Genomic DNA, 24,287 nt, shown 5'->3' on the forward strand with positions numbered 1-24,287 from the left:
ACATCACCACATCATACATTCATTTCTGAGAGAAGCTCACCATTGACGTGTTTTGACACCGCCCGACATTCCAAATGTCCCCATAAGGAATGGGTATGGTCTCCCTAATCGGGGCCAAATAGGGGTCTAATGGGGGCCAGGCTAGCATGGAGGATACAGGGGACGAGGTGGGGGTTGGGGTTGGTTGGAGCAAGGTTCTGAGCACTGGCACCACAGTGGAGCATATGACTGAACAATGTACATGTGCTTTTAAATACTCCATTACAACAGGGGTAACCCGGGCAACAGGCCAGTCACAAGCACAGCTAGTCTGGCTAAACAATAGCAACAGGCTAAACAAGGCCAGGTTTTTAAAGGGGTAGTCAGTCAGTTCTAGTCAAACTTCACTAACTACAGCAAACACCTCCACAACAATAGTCCTAGAAAAACATAGGGCAGCGAGGGTGAGGAGATAGCATGACAGGATGGATGGCTGGGAAGTAAAATAAAGACTGGGCTGGTTGGTTGGTTGGGGGAGTGTGACTAGAGCATAGGCAGTTACATGGAAAGGTACGGGAACTGAGACAAAACAGAGGCAGGACACAAATCAACATAAAGCTATGGTAAAGTTACAGCAAAGTTAAGAAAGAAGAGAAAACAGTGATATTAGTGTCAAAGAAACGCCCATCGCTCTAGTTACAATAACTGTTCTGTGATGATGAGTGAATGAAGCTAAACTGCATAGGTATAAAATATCTACCTTTTCAGACAACCTAGTCTAAAGTAAATACATTCATTGATTTACCAATGTCTCTTTTTATTTTCCAAAATATCTTACAGGAAAGACGATTGTCCCCTCTTTGATATACTCTAACTAAACCTAATGGAGGCCTGTTAAGTGTGTGTCTCACCTTGTCGTCCTGAGAGTCAGCCTGCAGCAGGCTGTGTTGTTGGATGGCCATGGGGGGAGGCAGGGGTACAGCATCAGCCCCCTCCTCTCCCTCCTCCTCCCCACAGCTCTGCATCCCAGAGGAGGAGGACTTGGACAGAGTCCCACTGCTCAGCCCCTCGTTCCTCATCCTCTGTAGAGGGACAACGACAACAGAGTTTACAACTAAATAGAACACAATCGGCTCAAAATAAAGGAGAGAAGGAAATTAGGGAGATATTTAATGTTGAATAGATCATGTAAAAGAGAAAGAAAATAAGTGATATATGAGTGATAGGGGTGACCAATCGAACGGACCTCCTCGATGGTCTCGTCCTGTGGCGTGGCGGCGTTGTCGTCCGAGTCTTTCTGGGAGCCGGCGGAGTCTGCGTTCTTGCTGCGTCCGTCGCGGTTCTTCTTGTGCTTGTGGGACAGCTTCTTGACGTGTCCGTCGGCCTTGCCGCTGCTCAGGCGCCTCACTGGGCTGGTCAGCCACTTCCTCAGCGTGTTGCCCGGTCGCTTGGGCCCCGGGGAGCTGTGGAAGCCCAGGGTGTGGCTGGCGCCAGGCTGGATAGCATCGTTACTGGACACAGACAGGGTGTCTGCAGGGGGAGAGACATGGAGAGAGAGAGAAAGAGAAGGAGAGAGAAAGAGAGAGAGAAGGAGAGAGAGAGAGAGAGAGAGAGAGAGAGAGAGAGAGAGAGAGAGAGAGAGAGAGAGAGAGAGAGAGAGAGAGAGAGGTCAGTCACAGTGCACAGTATCTTGGGAATGGGTCTGAATTCAGCTATGAGGGTACCAATGAGATTAGATGCACTTTTGCAAGGTACTTCATTACATAGGAGGCATAATTCTTTATGTATCTATACTCAGACATTCCATTTTAGTACATGATGGTTAGAGTGGAGCATCGCATCCTAACATTGCGTGTCCACCCTCTGCATTGAAGCATCTATCGATAGATGTTCCTCCTCTGAAAGTGAACTGGATGATCCTCATTTTAAAAACCGTGATATACACAACATTATATAAAAGTTGCATAAGCTATTCTCTGTGTGTGTGTGTGTGTGTGTGTGTGTGTGTGTGTGTGTGTGTGTGTGTGTGTGTGTGTGTGTGTGTGTGTGTGTGTGTGTGTGTGTGTGTGTGTGTGTGTGCGTGTGCATCTACTTTAGGCTGAATGCCCACCACCTCCCTCTTCTGTGGTTCTATCTCCCCTGAGAGGTGTGGGAGAGGACTTGGCTGAGGCTGTGGGTTTAAATGTGGTGGAGTGTGGGGTGCTTCTGCTGATGTAAACTGAGGGATGCTACTCAGGGTGGATAGATTGCCCAGGTCCCGGCTTCACAGAAATGTTGTATCCTTCAAAAACAGGTTGAGCCAAAGGTTTGTCTATAGGGGCTCGCCTCATATGTTGACGGAGATGACCGAACTGAACTTCTGATGAATAGACGGATACGTAGTGCATTCTCCCATGTGTTTCTTTTGTCTCTGTGTGGCCGGGTTCAGCAGTAGAGTAAAATGTCCAGTGAGGTGACCTCTGTGTTCTCAGCGGTTGGCTCTGTATCTCAGTGAACTGAACTCTGTGTGACCAGATCCTCCTACTGATCTGATCTAACCACAACAGCAGCTTCTGACACGGCAGGGTCAGGGGTTCCCCAACAGTGCATCACTCGCTCAGTAAAAATAACATGTACCTACAGTCTGCTGCCATGAGAAAAGACAACAGGCCTTTTAAAGAATCTTAGAACTTCTAACACTGAGAAACGAATCAATTCAAAACAACAACATATGAGCTGAGAAATCTATATCAATCCTATACAAATCTGAGTGGGATAGAAGGTGATGGCTCTGAATTGACCCCATGATTATCATGTACTGATCGGGCCTTTGGCATTGACTGATCACTCACGCATTATCTTGCTGATACAAAGACTGAACAGGGTGCTGCTGCACTAGTGCATCGTATATGGTAGAGTGAGTCTCAGCAAGGAGAGAGGAGTGTGTGACTTTTCTTTTTCATTTGTACAGTGAGACTCAGGCCAAAAGGAGGATTCACCCATGGCCATGTCGAAAGGGGTTCTCTTAGCAGCCAAGAGCAATCTCAGGAGATGTTCTCAAGCCAGGCCATGGATGATTTCATGAAGTTTCTACAGCTGTTTTCCTAAAGCTACAGCACAGTAAATTACTTCCATACTGTTTCAAAATGTTGCGCAAACAAGTCAGGCTGAATGGTGCGCCAGATGAGAGACAGTGTATGAATAGAGTTAATAATCTTCCCTTCAGTTCCAGATGTATTTGATACTATGTTGGACTATGTTGTTTTAAGACGTGTTTGAATAGACAGTTTTAATTCATCATTCCAGATGGCACTATGTTTGCTACAATCGTTTTGATGTGCATGCAAGAGTGCCATTTTCACAAAATGATTCAAGGTGTCATTTGACTGCCTTATGATGTCACAATAGGTCTGCTGAGATGGTCTGGGGCTGCATTTCATTGGCTCAGGCTCTGATACTCAGACAGAATTGGATTGTGACATCATGACAGTCTAATGATGTCAAATGGCACTCAAATGATGTCACAATGGGACTGCTGAGGGTGATCTGAGGCTGACACTTTCCCAGGCCTTCATTTGTTCCTCAGACACGGTTGGATCAGACTGACACATCTCTAAACCTACAAAGAGCCCAGGAGCCTTTTGGGGCTACTTCATCCTCGCGTTCAGCCTTACTTCTTCTCAAGATGGTGTGCATTGACATTGGCGTGCAGCACTGCAAACTCCCAACCTGGTCCAGAGTTGGCATGGATATTACACCAGACGAGTTGAGACATGTGGTGGAGAGAAAGGAGGAGTACAACACATCCATCCTGGACTCCATAACCATGCCTGACGTGGACTGCACCATGCTGGTCCTCGGGGGGGCCTTTCTGGTCATCTGCTTGGTTCGCCTGTGGCTCAGCAGGCGGAAGTGGACAAGGCAAGGCCAAGGGAAAGGAGGTCTGCTCCAGTGCCAGGCTAAAGGGGACAGCAACAAGGCTTTGCTGATGATGGAGCTTCAGGAGAAGGTTCTGCTGAGGATGGAGGGCATGGAGCAGCGCCTCGACGCCATGGAGGACTTCATCAGGTCAGTCTCAACTCTTAGCCTCATGCGTAACTAAATGATAGGGTGTTTGGAACCAAAAATAGATCATGTCAACTATAGATAAGGGCCAGAACTCACTGCCATATAAGATGAAATTGAAGGTTAAAATATTAATCTCATAGCAACATGTATTAATAGACCACACTGATTGGTACGTTTCGTCTTGTGCCTTCCTTAGCTGCATGGGGAAGAAGAGGACCATGGAGAAGACAATGTACGGCAAGCAGGAGGCTGCTGGTGACAAGAGCAAAAGGGATGCCCTGCGCTCCTCTGACTGCTCTGACAACTCCAACTAATGTCTCAATACATCAAGACCTGTTTATGGACACTGTGCATTTCTTTAAAAATACATTCAACTGATTTGAAGATAAAAGATGTGAAATTGAAAAACAACTTCCTCTCCTCTTTTCACTCTGTGGAGAATAGCATTGTATGTATTTACAGTATATTCTGACAGACACTTCACATGTGGGTCTTTCATGACAGTGAACATGTGTGTCACAGAGTGGGGTGGATGGGGGGGTTGAGGGGGATCACAGTCCTTAGTTAAAATGGCTTCAGGAGACCTATATATTGTAGTGTAATATCCTGCTGATATAAAGCATGTGTTCACTCTACTCTGGGTCTAACCCAGCTGTGGGAGTCCGAGCGAGAGAGCCTGAGAAGATGAGGTGTTCACACAGCCCTGTACTTTTCTAAAATTGTGTTCTGTGTCTGCAGGGGAGAACCGAGGGCTTTCAAGAGACTTGTAAATAACTCATAGCAGCATACCATGAACACCTGACTCCATTTATCAAATGTGTCACAATATTACTGACACAAAGGAAGGTGCCATTAGGGGCTGTTTCAGTCATGCTTCAGGGTCCTATCGACCAAGTGGAGCAGTAGAAAGCCAGCAGGACCATGTGTTACAGTAACACTGGATGTGTACAGCAGACTATGCCAGACCCACTAGGCAGACACCTCCAGGCCAGCCCAGCCGTACCCAGCCCCATCCTCCATTCTGAGAGGAGGAAGGAAACAGGCATCAGATCTCCAACTGAACAAACCTAGCCTTCTAGTACACCACAGAGACAGGGCTCAGTGTGTCCCTCCCCACAGGCCCACCTTCCCTCTACTTACTTGAGGGAAGTACACTCATGCCACAGTGCCCAGTAAAACTTTCCTTCCCTCTAATACTGTACAGAGCTGTCGCACAGTGTATCAGTGTGATTACATTGAAGGAGACACACAAACAACTTACTCGGTGTCCATATTGTCTCGTCTAGCTGGCTAAAAGGGTACAGTTATAGTATATCTCTCACATTTCCATCAACTGCTTTTGAACTCTTCCATTAAAAAGCCCTGTCAGCCAGTGGGTTAGTGGCAGGGGGGAAAACTCAGTCTGGTGCACAGTTCTACACATGAGTGTGTATCCACTCCACATATTGAGCAAACAGGACAGAGACATGCAAGGGGCCTGACCCCTGGTGTAACAGCGCTATTTGAGAGTAGGTCTGAAGAGCTCTCACAGGCTGCGGGCAGCCCATCAATCACCTCAGAAAGTGGGCTACGGGGTATCATATACTGTATGAAGGAAAAAAACTGGGACACCAAAAGTATTTTCAGTGAACACAACATAACTTCTCTTTTAATATTGTATTTGTACTCATGTATTTTTGTGTGGTTGAGACAAAGATGTCCAAGACCAATTTCCCCTCAGGGACAATAATGATTATCTGATCTTACAGTCCTGTCACAGCTACAAAGCAGCATCACTAGCTAACTTTGAAGTGTCTCCTGGGGAGAGATATCATATTGGTTTGATATAATATTGGTTTGAGAGGTTTGCGTGTCCTCGTAGACATAGACAGTGATTTAACAGAAGGAGGGTCACCAGCCTTGACACATTCTTGTCCATTGTTTATTCAGCAGGCTGTAAAATAACCCCAGACATCACAGACATGCCCCCTGTGGGACACTGTCTCCGTGTCCCAAATGGCACCTTTTTCCCTATTTAGTGAACTTCTTTTGACCAGGTAGTGCACTATATAGGGGATAGAGTGCCATTTGGGATGCATTCTGTCTCTGGGTAGTGGGTAGGAAAATAAGCACTGCGGTGACCTCTGTTCTCCTGCCAGGGGGTCTTTCATCAGTCACCTCAGTCACTGCGCTCACTACTGCCATCTGTCCCAAACCCGGGTCTGCTGTGACTATGTGAGCCCGCTGAGCTAAAGCCTAGGGATTAGGAGACACAATAGGTTCTGGCATGACACATACAGTACGTTCAAACACATGTAAATATGGTATCCCTGTCTGCCTAGTACATTTCAGGTCACAATCAGCAGTAGAGTATGAGACAGAATGGTGGTGAGGAGTAGGGCTGTCATGTCATTTTGGATGATGGTTATTGGCCAGACAAATGCCCGCGGTCACCATAATAACCGTTCCAATAGCAAAAAATAAATAAAAATATATATTATTATTTATTTTTTAACAACTAAAATAGTATCCTCTCCCCCGCTCCTGGCTGCATGTGCTGCCGTATAAATAGAACAGGCGTCCCCAATCAAGTCAATGATGGCATAATGGCTGGACTGGCAGCCATTGCAAATGTACAGGAAGTAAAAGCAGGAAGTGTCCCATTAATATGTACTGTGATTTGTTGATTCAACTCAACTGACATTACAAAAAATACATTCCATTGCATGAGCCACATCATGAATGAATATTCTACATTACCATGGAAATTATTGCATCACAATTAGGACTGTGGCGGTCACGAAATTCCGTCAGCCGCTGATTGTCAAGCAAATAACTGCTGGTCCCACGGTAATTGACCGTTAATTAACCTAAACACATTTAGCATTTCCTGGCTTCCACACATAGCCTACAAGCCACTGATGCAGACTTTTGGAACATCTACATTTAATAAATCCATGTAATACAGCTTACACAAAAATTATTTATTTTAGACAGGTCTAAAGAAACATGATGTGAAGAAAAGTACATTTCAGAGGAACAGAATAGCATACTCTGAGTTGTCCTTATGTTAGGTCCTGATCTGGCTATGCCATATGGTTGTGGGCTACATTAGTTTATTTAGCAGACAAGATTTGCTTAGATTTCCGTGGCAGTATTTTATAGTATGAAGAATACAATTGAATAAAGCTGAATAAAATAGAAAGGATATTTTCTCCAAACTATTTGAGGGAGTGTGCATATGTGGCTATTCAGTGTTGAGCGATTAACAAAGAAACAGGTACTCCTATATGTTTAATTTAGAGTTTATTATGTAACTTTAGTTGTGATATTTGATTTTTAATACATTCTTAGGCTATATAACGCTAATCTAATGATGATTTGAAAAAAGTTGCATTAAAAGGCATGAGCTCTGCTTTGTTTTTTGTGCAGGCTGTACACACTTCATCAGTCTCTCCTTCACAATTTGACAAGCACTTGATAATGACTCAAATTTCCCGGCAGCATCCCCTTTGTGTGGCCGTAATGCCCCCTAAGAAAATACATGCCTTTTGTGGCCAGTGGCCGTTGTGCCATTGGGCTGAATATAATAATTGTGATTCCCTTCTCCCTGCGTGCTGCGTGCTCTGAAGCACCTCTCACTCACATTGCTCTCCTTCACCTTATCGGGTCTTTTACACAACTGCACGCATCCTTATCCAATTCCGAGGCGCATATTGAAGATATTGGAAGAACTGTCCACATTTACTTTGTCAGCCAACAAGATGATTAGGCCTAACAGACAGAAAAAGCACTGGCCTATGTCAATCTACTATCCCCCATAGTACAAAAGTTGACCTATTCTATTTTTGGGGCGGCAGGTAGCCTAGTGGTTAGAGCGTTGGGCAAGTACCCAAAAGGTTGCTGGATAGGCTATGGGATAGGCCACATAAGGTGTGGGACTATGATTTGAAAAAGTCGCAAAAAAAAGGTATGCATTGTTTCTTGCCTTACGCTGGGCATCATTCACAAGTGATAATATTTAATTCACAAGTGATAGGCTCATATTGTCACCCATCAGGCTGTTCTTGATTTAGTCTTGTCTTTACATATACTAAGTAATATGTGTGAAATTTGTTTTGATTTAGAATGCACCATTATCATGCACCTGTCTCGAAACGGGGTCAGGAAAAAAATACATGTCATCTATGCACTTAAATAGCAAATGGAGGACTTTTTCCCCGTGGTTCCTGTTGTTAAGAGAAGCATTGTGCTTAATATTAGGACAGTTGAGAAGTAAATATATACTAGGCCTAGCCTATAGAATGCTGATGGGATCCTCCTCTTTTTAATAGAGCCCATCACTCTGTTTTCTCAGGCAATTGCATAGCCTATAGAAATGTTGCGCAACATGAGCTCATGGGCTTTCATTAAGTGTTTGATTAGATTTTCGATAAAATTTGCATTGAGTTCAGAGTGATTAGAGCTTGGAGAAGTCTATTTACCGTGAATAAAAAGGTACGTGGAATTTGACTGCCTTCATGATTCGTGACCGTTGGTGTGGCGGTAATATGGTCACCATAACAGCCCTAACCACAATACCAGGCAGCCATTGCGAGTGTACCCATGAGTTTGCCAGGGTTAGCAGTTCCAAGCACGTTTTATTCAATCTATTTCTACGTTAGCTATTTCTACATTTACTGCAAGAAGCAGCAAAGTTTCATCATGTTAATTGTCCATGTTATCGCGGAAACGGACTCAACCACAAGAATGCCTGGCAGTCCCATCTCTCTCCTGTGTTCGTTCCACAAAACCAAAAAACTGATTCTTTTTAAACAGTTAAGACCAATATTTTATTCTCACGACGGTCTTCATCCATAACTGTTGATTACATGGTTATACGATAATTGTGCCAGCCCTAGTGAGGAGACGTGTGGCACAGTCCAAGCCAATCAGAGAGTGGTGGCTCACTGTCCTCTGTCACAAATGGATTAAGATGTCTGGCCCACCTCCTGGGAAACCTACCAAGGCTCATCGGACATAGGACAGGAGGGCACACAGGCCAAGCCAGCTGTGTGATGGACTGTGATATGCAGTGGGTGATACTGTGTGTGTCTGTCTATTCTCCTCATGTCTACAATAACAAGAATATCACCAGAGGGGTGGATCATCACAAAGCAAGGATCAATCAGCCGGCTAACATGAATACACATTCAAATGTAACTGTTGATCAGAAAGCTATGGGTTATTGATCATGTCAAGTTATTCATACCATTTCAATTTCAAGTCAATCTTTCTCTATGAGCTATACGAACTATGGAGTTTTTAAAGATGATTCAGGAAAGTAAGCTGGCTAACTATTTGATCCTGGTGAATGGGTGAGGAGGAGGATAGGGTTTGGACAGCACTGGGGTGGGCGGGATGCGCCAGGAACAAACACAGTTACTACAGCTTTATAGACTGTTCGCTCCGTCAACAGGTAGTAACATGGCTGATTCAGTCAGTCAATCAGTCAGCCAGCCAGCCAGCCTGCATGCCTTCCTGCCGGTCTGTTTCTCTGTCTGTCTGGTTGTCTGTGTCTGTCCCACATGTGACTCAGAAGCTCTTAATCTAGTCCAAAGCGTGCCAGCTTTAATACGGTATTTCAATCATTTTTATGCACCCATATAATCCACGACATAACACCCATTCAATCAATATAATAGCCTACTGTACTTATCCCCCAGGCTCTCACATACAATACAGACGTTATTATTGATATGTGCTCTACAGTAGGCTGTGAAAAAAGGTATGCTGCAAAATAATGTAAACAATAATTAAATGTATTACTTGATTATACCAATGATCACAACAATAACAATCCATAACAAAGTTGGAGCCTGTTCTACACCGTTAATGGACTGGAACACTTAAAGGACGGGTTCTATATAGGCCCTATACAGTATCGTTACGTACCCAAATCCAGCAGCCAGAATTTGCAGTTTTCCGAGGGTCCCGCTTGAGAACTCATATGGTACAGAGGACTAACAGCAAAAATAGACCGTATTCCATTTGCCATGGCAACCTGCCCTGGTACTATTCAAGTTCTCACACCGTTTAAAATCCAATTCCTCAAAATAATTATATAAAACAGATAAAGAATCATGTAGTTTAAGAAAAAGCTATAGGAAGCAGCTGTATCCTCTAGCTCAGATGAGATCAGTCTGCTGTGTTTGTGGGATTGGATCTGCTCTCTTCTCTACTCTCCCAGAGAGTGGGCTGTTGTGCTATGAGGGCAAGCCTCCTCTGTCCCAAAGGAACATTTAGAATCAGATGGCACACTTTACCGTAAAACCCCTAGTAGAAGCTCCAGACCCTCAAACAGCATGGGCTCAGCTTCCACAAGCATTATGTACTGTAGAAATGTAGCATCTTTAGTAGCAGTTTTACTTTTCAGCACAGTTGCAATGTCCTTATTTAAGCTAAGCTCAATACACTTACATTAGTTTTATTGCTGACAAAAACAATGCACAAAGAGAACTTTCAGCAGTGTGACTGATTGTAGCTGCTAAGGTGCCTCTCACACATTTGTACAGTCAGATCTTAATCTACCCTGCAGTGCATACAGGGCTGGAGGAGTAAAACAGGCAGCCCACACAAAGCTCTCCCTGTTCAACTGTATGTTTTCTCATCAGGATCTCTGGGCACTAACCACAGAGCCTGTTTCCTGTAAGAACCAAACACACACACATACATGTGTGCAACATGCACAACATAAGCACGTGGAACACACACACACACACCAAAAAAGCTAAGGCCTCCCTGGTACCTTTGAGAAGGTAACCGTTTTAAGCTGAATCAGCAACTGAAGGGAGGTGTTGCTACTGTCTCTTAAGCACATTTCAGAAATATGCTGAACTTATTGATGGTACAGTAGGGGTAGCAGTCCCCCTACTGTACACTTCGGTCCACACTGATCTAGCTGGGGATAGTCATAGTGGCATTTCCTAGTCCAGGGATCCTCAACTACATTCAGCCGCGTGCCAATGTTTTCTTGGGCGGATGGTCGGGGGGCCGGAGCGTAATAAAACATATATATATTTGCAAGAAGCCTAAACAGAAATAATATTTGACAAAAATACTAAACATAATTTCAAACCTGGATTACATTTGGGAACATTGTCCTGCGTAGGGTGCCGTCTTTCAGATGGGATGTTAAAAAGGTGTCCTGACCGTGTTTCATGGCTAAATTCCCAACCTTATTATTATTTGTATACGATCACAAAATCTCTCTATTATGCATGGGAATACTTGGGAACAGATTTCCAAAATCTTGGAGCTGATTTTCGGGTGTTTTTACAGTCTTTTATGTCCAACAATGATAATTATATGTATATAAATATACATATCGCTTTTTTTTACTCAGAAAACTTGGGGGGCCAAATAAAACCATCCGCGGGCAGACAGTTGGGGAACTCTGTCCTAGTCCATGGTCCTAAAGTTGGAAAATACAAAAATAGCCAAAAAGCAGTAACTTAGTCTAATTCAGTTTACACACTTAATTGCAAGAACATCACAGGAGTCACATCAACAGCATTTTCTGAGAACTTGTAGGGTTTACACAAGCTATGACATCTACTAACTCACCACAGGCAACCAGCCAGCAATGGCTTTGTTCTAAGTCCAAGGGATGGGGAATGCAATGAGGAAAAACAAGGAATGAATAGTCTTCCTGTGAGTTAGTGAGACACATCCATCCATCCCCTTCTATACCTCCCAGACATTTACCAGGACAAACCTCCTGCTCACAGCCTGCACTCATTCTGGCCCAGCCATGCATCTGGGTGACAGCACCAGTCAGGAGTAGGAAGAGGAGAGTTCCCAGATCTTCACCCAAACCCCTAACCCGTCCACTGCCCTGAGAAAAAGGCCTAGGCCTACATGCTCTGCTTCAAGGACAAAGCACCACAAAGACAAGGGGAGCACCAAGGACAGGTTCATCCTCCTAGTTCTAAAGGAACCCTGCTGAGGGGAGTCTTTAGCAGTTTGTAGTTTTATCAGTCTGCATAACAAATCACTGGCCACTACAGGGCATAGAAAAACTGTGGCACTGCGTGGGTATAAGAACGGACCATCTAAGAAGTTCTGATTCTCCGAAAGGCGCTCAGGAAAAACATGGGAAAAAAGCACACATGAAACTTGAAGGTAGCAGAATAGTAAAGAACTGGATGGGAAATCCTTAAGTTTGTTATTAGTTAGAGAAAACCATCCAAGTGTGTAACATGCATCAAACACTACCTGGTTTAAGCCAATATAAATACAGGATTCCCCACTCCCCTATAAAATGATGAGAGCCTAATGTTAAGGAAACCTATCGGCATGGATTTTTAACATTTAACTAGGCAAGTCAGTTAAGAAGAAATTCTTATTTATAATGACGGCCTACCGGAGAACAGTGGGTTAACTGCCTTGTTCAGGCGCAGAACGACAGATTTTGACTTTGTCAGCGAGGAGATTCGATCCAGCAACCTTTTAGTTACAGGCCCAACACTCTAACCACTAGGCTACCTGCCACCCCAGGTAGCCTTGTGCCGCACCATGAAAACCACCAGTATACAGTACACAAACATCACCTCTATCTTATTACAGACAGGACAGGAGGAGGGCGGGCCGTCTGACAGGAACAAAGCTTTACTGAGTGACTCAGTCAAGACAGAACAGAAGCTCCAAGTGCCACCCAGGTTTCTTTGATCTCATCCCCTGGGGTCTGGAATGGGGTCAGGTCATGGAGCTCAAAAACTACTTCTCCTTTGAAGAAAGAAAAACCACACGGTAGCAAAACGTTTTGTAACAGAAATGAAAAAAATGAACAAAAATGCATGTGTTTTATATAGGTAGTCTCTACCTGTTTCAGTCAGTTTTCTTCCGTTTGATGCCTGACAAATATGAACCATGAGAGACAGGCCATGTATGCATGTATGAATTCCCAGAGTTAGTCATGTCTATATGAATTCCCACAGAATAATGTAGATGGTAATCAATATGTTTTCCACAGCAGCACGTGAGTCATCAACAGCTCTCTACAGACTGTAAACCAGGGAGCACCTGGAATCCTTCACTGGTTGCAAGTACACACTCGCCCAATAGAAACCCCCTGGGACCAAGGTGCAGACGGTGCCTGTGTGTGTGTGTGTGTATGTATACGTGTGTGTATATGTGTGTTTTCCAGACCTTAACGGTAGATTGACGCCAGACATTCTTTTTTTTCTTTTTTTTACCCCCTTTTTCTCCCCAATTTCGTGGTATTCAATTGGTAGTAGTTTCTGTCTTGTCTCATCACTGCAACTCCCGTACGGACTCGGGAGAGGCGAAGGTCGCATGGTCCTCCGAAACACAACCCAACTAAGCCGCACTGCTTCTTGGCACAACGCACATCCAACCCGGAAGCCAGCCGCACCAATGTGTCGGAGGAAACACCGTACACCTAGCGACCTGGTCAGCGTGAACTGCACCCGGCCCGCCACAGGAGTCACTAGTGCGCGATGAGACAAGGATATCCCTGCCGGCCAAACCCTCCCTAAACCGGACGCGCTGTTGTGCGCCGCCCCATGAGCTTCCTGGTCGCGGCCGGCTGGGGCAGAGCCTGGGCTTGAACCCAGCATCTCTGGTGGCACAGCTAGCACTGCGATGCAGTGCCTTAGAGCACTGTGCCATCCGGGAGGCCTCAGACATTCTTTTTTACTTTTGCTGAACATATCATTTGATCTCCATATGATCCATATGATGTGTGCATGTCATCTTTTCCTTTACTGCATTCCAGGTGCCTCACAACAGCAAGGCTGACAGTGTGTCTGTGTATCTGTGTCTGTGTGTGTTCCAGCCTTCTCAGTCCCAACATCAAGGCCTACCTTTGTGGTGGTGGTTGAAGAGTCCTTCCATCTCCATACTGGAGCGTGAGTGAGCGATGCAGAGCATGGCACAGGGTACTATGCCCTCCTGGGCAGGGGAGCGGTCCGTGGTCCTCACCAGGCACCAGTCTGGCTTGTCATGGAGCCTCTCCAGCACCTCTACCGTCTGACCCCTCCGTACAGTCAGCTCAGAGCTGCTGCCATTACTAGCCACAAAGTCATGGATGACCACAGTCAGCTCACAGCCACCAGAGAGCTGAAGAGAGGGAGGGATGGAGAGGGAGAGAGAGAGGGAGGGATAGAGAGGGAGAGAGAGAGGGAGGGATGGAGGGAGAGAGAGAGGGAGGGATGGAGAGGGAGAGAGAGAGGGAGGGATGGAGGGTGAGAGAGAGGGAGGGATGGAGAGGGAGAGGGAAGGATGAGAGAGAGAGAGAGAGGGAGCGAGGGAGAGAGAGTATGTCAGATTTACTATAAACATTACATGACATAAAGGAATAGTTTGAGGTTATGAAGAAACAGCCTGAATGTATTGATGTTTAGGAGCAGTATCATAATGAGGGTGTGAAATATAACTACATGTCATTAAATGGTGAGATTCTCAGGATGTACTAATCAGCAATAGCAAGTCTATTATTAGCATGTCAACAACTGAGTTCTTATATGGGTTTGGAGGTCCCCAAGTCCCCCTGAGAACTGCTGATTTACCACTTGTCAGTCATTCCGTTTCCCCAGAACCAGTCTCAGTCACAAGGCTAGAGTAAGAGCTTATTCTGATGGCCATTAGAGCAGTCGCTCAGCACAGTGCAGGCTCCAAACCAACCACATACTGTAGCTACTGTAGCTCAACTGTACTGGGTTGTACTGAAAACATGTCGTTCTGGTGAGTCACTAGACTCACATTCAGATGCCTCAACATGACTCAAGAAACGCTCTGGCATTCTAAAGCAGTAGATACAGGGGAAAAACATGTCCATTAAACTGCCATATATGCCATTAAAATATATATTGATGATGATGGGCACATCAGGGACGTTTCAAACAGGGAAATCAGTTACAGGAGAATGACGATCACCCTCGGCAGTTCCACACTGACAACACATTCTTCAAATGACTATCAAATCAAACCAATTACAGACTCCAACCAATATCCAACCGACATGTCTAGTTAGTAACTGCTAGAGATCCATACATACCCATTGGTAGTGAGGCAAAGCCAGCGAGTTCAACAGCTGAGCCACCGGACCTGAGTTTTTATTGTTCTCCATGATTCTGTCCTCTGTCCTCTTCTCCTTCATTCTATGATGCTCCTGATGCTGAATCTAATCCTTTGACGCGACACAAGGTTAATTTAACACTGAACCACACTGACCTGAGGTAACACGCAGGCCCACATACTCTCATATCCCCCCGCCCAATGGCCCTACGATGGTATCTAGGTACTATATACCAGAGCCAAAGCACTCCCTTCCTTGTCTACTGTACCAGCTGTGCCTTCTCCAAGGAGAGGCTGGAGATATGACACTGACACAGAGAGTGGTACAGCTAGTGGGAGGCTGACACACTCGTTGACGCGTCGCCGACACACAACTCCGCTCTGTCATTGCCTCTCACAGATCTCACAACACCAGGCGAAGAGGCAGAGAGCGAGAGAAAGAAAGACAGAGAGAGAGGCAGAGAAAGAGAGGGAGAGAAAGTAAAAAAAGAGAGCGAGAAAGAGAGAGTTGACTGTGAGTGATTGTTCCCTGCATTAAAGGAACCACGGCCCATTAGTGTACATGAGAAGACACATGGAATCTCCCTCCTCACCTCTCCGTGACCTTGACTGACCCTCTCTGTGTTGTTTTCTGTACCCTGACAGAACCAGAGCTACACTGTGTCAGGAAGGACACATACAGAAAGGGACATACTACGCATGTCTTCCAAATGTCACCATATTCATTTAGCTGTGCATTATTTTTGTCCAGTAGTTCCCTATAAAGGGAATAGGGTAGCATTTGGGACTGAACCCACTGTGGCTAAGTCAATTTGAACCTAATTCCTTGATTTAGGAGCATAGCTGCATAGAGCAGAATAACTGCAAGTCCAGCTTTGGCAGGGAAACATGGTCCCTAAAGAGGCGGAGTGTTTGTGTGAGAGAATATAGCTCTGACTGTGAGTAGGAGTGGTATCCTTCTGTGCTGTTATTGCCTGATAAAATCACACTGTTCCTTCCTGAAGAAGAGCCATGTTTCTCATGTTCATCTCTGAGATGGAAAGGACAAGTCTAACGAAAGTTTGGTTTTCAGACAGTCCCTTATCAGTCAACAGGTTCACAGGAAGCCAGTCCAAATTAAAATGATGCTTTGAAATATTAAATTCTAATTGACTTGTCTGGTTGCAGTCTCTCCTAAAAATTACCGGATTTAGAGGCTACAGTTTGAAATGCTGTTGAAAAGACCGCTCTAGAGTCTAACGTGTCAAATGATACTGTGAAGACCTCCGCTGTTCCACAACAGAGCCCTAAACTGCAGGGATTGTAGAAGCAGACCATTGTCTTACATCAGACAGAAGACTGAAGTGAAGACTCCGGAGTTGGCAACGTGCTGTATTTGAATGGCGTAGCTGTAGGAAGGCAATGCGCAGCATATGATGACTCACCTTGTCGCTGTCCAGTGTGTTCTGAGAGGTACGGGAGGCGATAGAGAGGGTGTCTGGCTGACTGCTGGCATCACCCTGGCTGTCCAGGTCCTCTCCATGACTACAGAGGAAGAAGACGTCAATCAAGATAGCGCGGGGCAGCTCTCACAATCATATACTGTTGGGGCACTTTAATGTTAGGTTGTGCTGCGGAATTGACAGAGCAATAACTGTAATGTATAAAACCAATGTCCAATGCAGTCGGTCTTGTATGGTCTGTAAGAAAGGCTGTGAGAAGTGCTGAGGTTGATACAAGGTGGAGCGCTGTACTGTACCTTCTGCCCTTGTGTTTGACTGTGGTGGCCTTGGGGATGTGAATAGGCTCCTTCAGGGCTCCTCTCAGGTGGATGGTACGCTCCTGGATCACCTCCCGGATGTGTTTGATCCAGTCCTGCTTGTTCTCTATGCTGGACGCCTGAGGGGACAGACGGACGGACAGTCAAGAAAGATCTCAGTCCACACATTCCCAATATTTTGACACTATCTATGATGCAACACTAACTGTACGCTCTGAGCTGTGTTAATACAGTCAACCCTGATGCCTTCATTGATAGAAATTATCCAAATGCTTACTATTTTTACCAGAGTACATGGACAGAACACACAAAGGACATTCCGTCATGTTCCTTTCATTCAGTAAGACCCTTTCAATCGATTACAGTATGTTTCACAATTGAGGAATTCTCATGCTGGCATCTTAACTTCAGTCATTTCCGAGGAGCCATTTAAAGGGCCCTTCAGTGCTGTGTGAATGTTGTGAATGCGTGGACACATAATTAGCATATGACTCACTCATGTCTTCATTGGAACTATGCAACAATAATCAAGAGTGTGCTGCTGTTATATAACGGACAGATTAAGATGGTCAGTCTGCCATTATATAATGTGTAAAATACTTACACTACCGTTCAAAGGTTTGGGGTCACGTAGAAATTTCCTTGATTTTGAAAGAAAATAATTTTGGGGCCCATTAAAATAACATAAAATTCATCAGAAATACAGTGTAGACATTGTTAATGTTGTAAATGACTATTGTAGCTGGAAACTCGTGGGTCTATTCTTGTTCTGAGAAAGGAAGGCTATTCCATGCGAGAAATTGCCAAGAAACTGAAGATCTCGTACAATGCTGTGTACTACTCCCTTCACAGAACAACGCAAACTGGCTCTAACAAGAATAGAAAGAGGAGTGGGAGGCCCCGGTGCACAACTGAGCAAGAGGACAGTACATTAGAGTGTCTAGAATGAGAAACTCATGCCTCACAACTCCTCAACTGGCAGCTTCATTAAATAGTACCCGCAAGGGCCTCCCGGGTGGCGCAGTGGTCTAGGGCACTGCATCGCAGTGCTAACTGCGCCACCAGAGTCTCTGGGTTCGCGCCCAGGCTCTGTCGCAGCCGGCCGCGACCGGGAGGTCCGTGGGGCGACGCACAATTGGCATAGCGTCGTCCGGGTTAGGGAGGGTTTGGCCGGTAGGGATATCCTTGTCTCATCGCGCTCCAGCGACTCCTGTGGCGGGCCGGACGCAGTGTGCGCTAACCAAGGGGGCCAGGTGCACGGTGTTTCCTCCGACACATTGGTGCGGCTGGCTTCCGGGTTGGAGGCGCGCTGTGTTAAGAAGCAGTGCGGCTTGGTTGGGTTGTGCTTCGGAGGACGCATGGCTTTCGACCTTCGTCTCTCCCGAGCCCGTACGGGAGTTGTAGCGATGAGACAAGATAGTAATTACTAGCGATTGGATACCACAGAAAATGGGATAAAAATTATTTAAAAAAAATAATAATAATAAAAAAAATAGTACCCGCAAAACACCAGTTTCAACATCAACAGTGAAGAGGCAACTCCGGCAACTCCCTAGAAGGCCACCATCCCGGAGTCGCCTCGTCACTGTTGACATTAAGACTGGTGTTTTGTGGGTACTATTTAATGAAGCTGCCAGTTGAGGACTTGTGAGGCGTCTGTTTCTCAAACTAGACACTCTAATGTACTTGTCCTCTTGCTCAGTTGTGCACCGGGGCCTTTCAGAAGAAAGTTCTTTGTTTCCTGACATTTTGAGCCTGTAATCAAACCCACAAATGCTGATGCTCCAGATACTCAACTATTCGAAATAAGGCCAGTTTTATTGCTTCTTTAATCAGGACAACAGTTTTCAGCTGTGGTAACAAAATTGCAAAAGGATTTTCTAATGATCAATTAGCCTTTTAAAATTATAAAAATGGATTAGCTAACACAACATGCCATTGGAATACATTAATGATGGTTTCTGATAATGGGAATCTGTACGCCTATGTAGATATTCCATTAAAAATCAGCCGTTTCCAGCTACAATAGTCATTTACATCATTAACAATGTCTACACTGTATTTCTGATCAATTTGATGTTATTTTAATGGGCAAAAAATGTGCTTTTCTTTAAAAAACAAGGACATTTCTAAGTGACCCCAAACTTTTGAACGGTAGTGTACATAGCATGTGTGTGTGTGTGTGTGTGTGTGTGTGTGTGCCATGACTCACAACGCATCAACACACAGATATGTCTCTAAGTGCATGAACTGTTATGCAAATCTTCAAACTCGAACACATACTGTAGGCCTGGTAAAGCACACTCAAAGAAATACGTTTTGGGCGGAATTGTGGTGGGTTGAACTTAAATCTTTAAAACTCACAGTAACACCCACTTAAGGAAATAAGTTTTGGGCAAAAGTGGGAGTAAATATATACATATTCATTGCGCTTGATTGTTTGCTGGGTTACTGTTAAGTCATAATGTACCAGTTACCTTGAGCACCATCTTGTTGTCTGAGCTGGGGGTCCTCCCAACCCAGAGAGCAAACTTACACGGATCCCCCTCCACGTGTTCTGTGACACCCAGCTCTGAAGTCTTGGAGCAGAGACAACACAAAAACAGAGTTAGAGAAAGAACAGGAGAGAAAGAGAGTAAATATAGGGTTGATAAAAAAGTATTGACTTGAGATCCGCGCAGGCAACTATTTTCCGTAAATCATTCATTGATGTGAATGGGAGACTTTAATTTAAGTTAAGCATGCTGATCTCAAGTCTGAGTTCTAGCCATTGTCATGAGAGAGTGGACAGGTTGTGCTTACAAAGAGCTTGCTCTTGTAGAGGTACTTGTTGCGTCCGTTAGAGTCCTTGACCTCCTTGCTGAAGACCAGGGACATCTCAAATAGGAAGAGGTGGCGCTCACGCCCCTTACGGATCAGAGTCTTGGGATCCCACACCTGGAAGGACTCCTGCAGGATCAGCTCTCCTTGTGAGTCAATATTCCCATCGAACCCTGGAGGGGGGAAGAGGAGGAGGAAGAGAGGGGACTGTCAAGTCACTTGATTCAAATAATAATTTCTAAACCTACATTTGAAGTCGGAAGTTTACATTAGGTTGGAGTCATTAAAACTAGTTTTTCAACCACTCCACAAATTTCTTGTTAACAAACTATAGTTTTGGCAAGTCGGTTAGGACATCTACTTTGTGCAAGACACAAGTATTTTTTCCAACAATTGTTTAGACAGATTATTTCACTTATAATTCACTGTATCACAATTCCAGTGGGTCAGAGGTTTACATACACTAAGTTGACTGTGCCTTTAAACAGCTTGGAAAATTCCAGAAAATGATGTCATGGCTTTAGAAGCTTCTGATAGGCTAATTGAGGTGTACCTCTGGATGTATTTCAAGTTCTACCTTCAAACTCAGTGCCTCTTTGCTTGACAAAATAAATCAGCCAAGACATCAGAAAAAAAATTGTAGACCTCCACAAGTCTGGTTCATCCTTGGGAGCAATTTACAAACGCCTGAAGGTACCACGTTCATCTGTACAAACAATAGTACGCAAGTATAAACACCATGGGACCACGCAGCCGTCATACCGCTCAGGAAGGAGATGCGTTCTGTCTCCTAGAGATGAACGTACTTTGGTGCGAAAAGTGCAAATCAATCCTAGAACAACAGCAAAGGACCTTGTGAAGATGCTGGAGGGAACAGGTACAAAAGTATCTATATACACAGTAAAATAGTCCCATATCGACATAACCTGAAAGGCCGCTCAGCAAGGAAGAAGCCACTGCTCCAAAACCGCAATAAAAAAGCCAGACTACGGTTTGCAACTGCACATGGGGAAAAAGATCGTACTTTCTGGAGAAATGTCCTCTGGTCTGGTGAAACAAAAATAAAACTGTTTGGCCATAATGACCATCATTATGTTTGGAGGAAAAAGGGGGAGGCTTGCAAGCCGAAGAACACCATCCCAACCTTGAAGCACGGGAGTGGCAGCATCATGTTGTGGGAGTGCTTTGCTGCAGGAGGGACTGGTGCACTTCACAAAATAGATGGCATCATGAGGAAAGAAAATTATGTGGATATATTAAAGCAACATCACAAGACATCAGTCAGGAAGTTAAAGCTTGGTCGCAAATGGGTCTTCCAAATGGACAATGACCCCAAGCATACTTCCAAAGTTGTGGCAAAATGGCTTAAGGACAACAAAGTCAAGGTATTGGAGTGGCCATCACAAAGCCCTGACCTCAATTCCATAGAATATTTGTGGGCAGAACTGAAAAAGCCTGTGCGAGCAAGAAGGCCTACAAACCTGACTCAGTTACACCAGCTCTGTCAGGAGAAATGGGCCAAAATTCACCCAACTTATTGTGGGAAGCTTGTGGAAGGCTACCTGAAACGTTTGACCCAATTAAACAATTTAAAGGCAATGCTACCAAATACTAATTAAGTGTATGTAAACTTCTGACCCACTGGGAATGTGATGAAAGAAATAAAAGCTGAAATAAATCATTCTCTCTACTATTATTCTGACATTTCACATTCTTAAAATAAAGTGGTGATCCTAACTGACCTAAGACAGGGAATTATTACTAGGATTAAATGTCAGGAATTATGAAAAACTGAGTTTAAATGTATTTGGCTAAGGTTTATGTAAACTTCCAACTTCAACTGTATATTCCATGAAAGCTTCCTGTGAGTTAGTCCAGCCCTGCTCCACTAGGAGCTAAAAGGAATGTCCAGTAAGTCAAGGCCTAGTCCTCCTACCACAGATAAAAGGGGAAACCCTTAGTTAGTTCTATGTATATTTACTCCTACCGTCCATCATGCTGAGGTGCATGGCGTCGTTGGCTCTCTTGGGGACACTGAGCATCACCTCCAGACCATCCTTGATCTCCCCCTTCCCCTCCTCACAGCAGGTCAGCAGCTCCTGAAGAGGAAACGCAAACACACACACACACACAGAGAAACAAACACAAATCTTCAGTTGCATTTCACAAACCTCAAAGTCCAACAAAAGATAAAGGCTGTAATGGATTGTGTTCCATGCAAGATGCAGTTAGCTTCCAACACTGTAGCTTTGTTGACAACTAGCAATGTGATGTACAATAAACACGATCATTGTACAAGCTAGACTACAGAGGGTGAGAGAACAGAGGGCGCACCAGAACCTCCTGTGCTGTATGCTACATAATTATTACAGAGAGTCGTCTAGCGACTGTTTCTATTTGGCCAGTGTACAGTACCTTGAGAAGCAGCTGATACTTGGTTATTCTCTGGACAGGCTTGATGAGGTATGAGGATATGGAGTTGGCCAGCCGGTGCCTCTGTTGAATTTCCTGGAAACCAAAAGACAGCGACGTCTTAAAGGGCACAGAGACGCCGAAGCAGCAGTCGCCAGTGTAATCCTGCTCCTAGACCTAGACAGACAGCACTGATGGAGAATGGAGATACCTCTCTCCTCAGAACTGGAGGTCACTGACAGCAACCTAAGGTCAATCTTCTGTGAGTAGGCTTCTGTGAGTAGGCCTCTTCCTCCCTCCTCTACTACCACTACAACTCCTGTTAAGATCAGCCTCACTGCCAAACACCCAGAAATCACCCAGATAAGCCAGATTTGGAGGCTACCGTCATAACTGATATACCAGCATAATATTGCTTCCTTGTATTTATTAAAAAACTATTAGCATAAACAGTACTTCAAAGGATATGATTCAAAAGACCACATAATAAGACCTCGCAGAATTTGATTAGTGGTTCAACATTTGACGTATTAAGTATTATAGCATGCCTAAGTTGGTACTCATCTACACGTACATCAAAATAGGGCCCTGCATGCTCCAGAATGAGCTGGGTAGAGTCTGGTTTGTTCTTGCAGTAGTTCACATACATCTGGAACTTATCTGCCTGCAAAATGGACACACAAATGTTAAGAGACACAATATTCCAGCAACATCTCAGCCATGTCAACCTATGTCAGTGTTGTAAGCTGGCTTGTCCAGACAGTGAGACACTCACCCAGGTGACAAAGCAATGACCCACGTCCTCAGGTAGCTGTTCGTATTTCTCCAACTCCTTCAGGAAGATGCTGTACAGAAAGAGAGAGTTTCTGAGGAAATCTAAAATCAGGATCGTATTCACTACGAACCGAACAGAACTAAACGGAGCAACACGAGGAGGGACTACCTGAACTTGTCCAATAAGAAACGCTTGTTTTCATTATTATTTATGGTGTGTACTAATAAATAGGACCCAGGTTGAGTTACTATAGACCGGTCTTAGGTTGATTGAGCCACTCCAGTGCATCTAGAAGGCAATGGGAGTCCGGTTTGGGTAACTCCAGTACAGAACACTAACTTGTGGTGGAACTCGTAGAGGTCCAGCATGTTGCCAAAGATGATGTGCTCTTTGTTGACGATGCCTGGAGGGATCTCCTCAACACCGCTGGTCATCTCCCACAAGTAGGTCTAGAAACCACACAGAGAACAACACAATGTCTTTACCTGGTTGTAATCCTGACATCTGACATTTCTACAACCAGAAAACCACCAACTAAAACTAAACCAGATCAATCAAGCACACCTTTTACATTGCCCTTGGGCCTTGGCTTACATAATGTTTTCCTTTCAAAAAACAACCCCTTTAGGGGCCACTGTCTAGTCCGTCAGTAAACGAGTGTGAATGTGTCACAGGTTGAATGGAGTGGCGGTTTCTCAGTACTTACATCTGTACACTCCCGCAGGTCTCTGACGTAGGCCTTCTCTGTCTGAATGAGCTCTGCCATTATGAACCTGGAAAAAAAACATTCAACTTGTGGGAACTACAGCAGAGAGAAAGAGAGAGAGAGTATGTCTTTTGTGGTTCCCGCTTTCGGAGGAAAGGAAAAGGTTGGGAACTACTGATATATTCTACGTCCCAAATGGCAACCTATTTCCTATATAGTGCACTACCTTTGACTAAGGCTCTGGTCAAAAGATGTGCACTATTTAGTGAACCAGGAGCCATTTGGGATGCTCACATACAGTACAGTAAAACCCCAGAAAAATATTGTTTTATTGTCAAATACACCAGATAGGTGCAGTGAAATGTGTTGTTTATTTAAATAAAAATTTTGCATGGCCTAAATGCAACATCAAACATCAAAGTCCCAAAAGGAAAGGGCAACTAAATTACAAGTAGCTCACTTTTTCGACCGCCTCATTATTTCAATAACCTTCCTGTGGCTCTGACTTTGAAGTTAAATACAGTATGTGATACTTAAAAAAGAATCTGAATATTATTTATAAGATATCATGAAAATATCTTAAATTAAATAAATGGTAAGTGTTAGACCATACTAATGTTAATTACTGCAGTATGAATACGTTAAATATTTCTGTTATCCGGTGCAAACTTTCCTGTCTGGTATTCCCAACTGCCACTGCTTTTAATAACAATGATGCTTCTCCACCAAAC

At 44.5% G+C, this 24,287-nt stretch overlaps 1 protein-coding gene across 2 annotated transcripts in view; it reads right to left on the bottom strand.

Annotated features, from left to right (window-relative positions):
* triob (trio Rho guanine nucleotide exchange factor b) overlaps window positions 1-24,287 on the bottom strand; it is an 87,790-nt gene that overhangs the window by 19,939 nt on the left and 43,564 nt on the right. For both annotated transcript variants that reach the window (XM_038976594.1, XM_038976593.1), the window contains exons 22-34: window positions 23,557-23,623; window positions 23,190-23,299; window positions 22,851-22,920; window positions 22,650-22,739; window positions 22,079-22,171; window positions 21,651-21,762; window positions 19,646-19,836; window positions 19,321-19,422; window positions 16,823-16,962; window positions 16,509-16,608; window positions 13,872-14,127; window positions 1,226-1,509; window positions 891-1,061 (exon numbers count right to left, since the gene is read on the bottom strand). In XM_038976594.1, coding sequence (XP_038832522.1) covers window positions 891-1,061; window positions 1,226-1,509; window positions 13,872-14,127; window positions 16,509-16,608; window positions 16,823-16,962; window positions 19,321-19,422; window positions 19,646-19,836; window positions 21,651-21,762; window positions 22,079-22,171; window positions 22,650-22,739; window positions 22,851-22,920; window positions 23,190-23,299; window positions 23,557-23,623 — 1,786 coding nt within the window. The remainder of the gene's footprint in view (window positions 1-890; window positions 1,062-1,225; window positions 1,510-13,871; window positions 14,128-16,508; window positions 16,609-16,822; window positions 16,963-19,320; window positions 19,423-19,645; window positions 19,837-21,650; window positions 21,763-22,078; window positions 22,172-22,649; window positions 22,740-22,850; window positions 22,921-23,189; window positions 23,300-23,556; window positions 23,624-24,287) is intronic.

Source organism: Salvelinus namaycush, chromosome 37 (assembly GCF_016432855.1).
Source record: "Salvelinus namaycush isolate Seneca chromosome 37, SaNama_1.0, whole genome shotgun sequence".
Classification (NCBI taxonomy): Eukaryota; Metazoa; Chordata; class Actinopteri; order Salmoniformes; family Salmonidae; genus Salvelinus; species Salvelinus namaycush.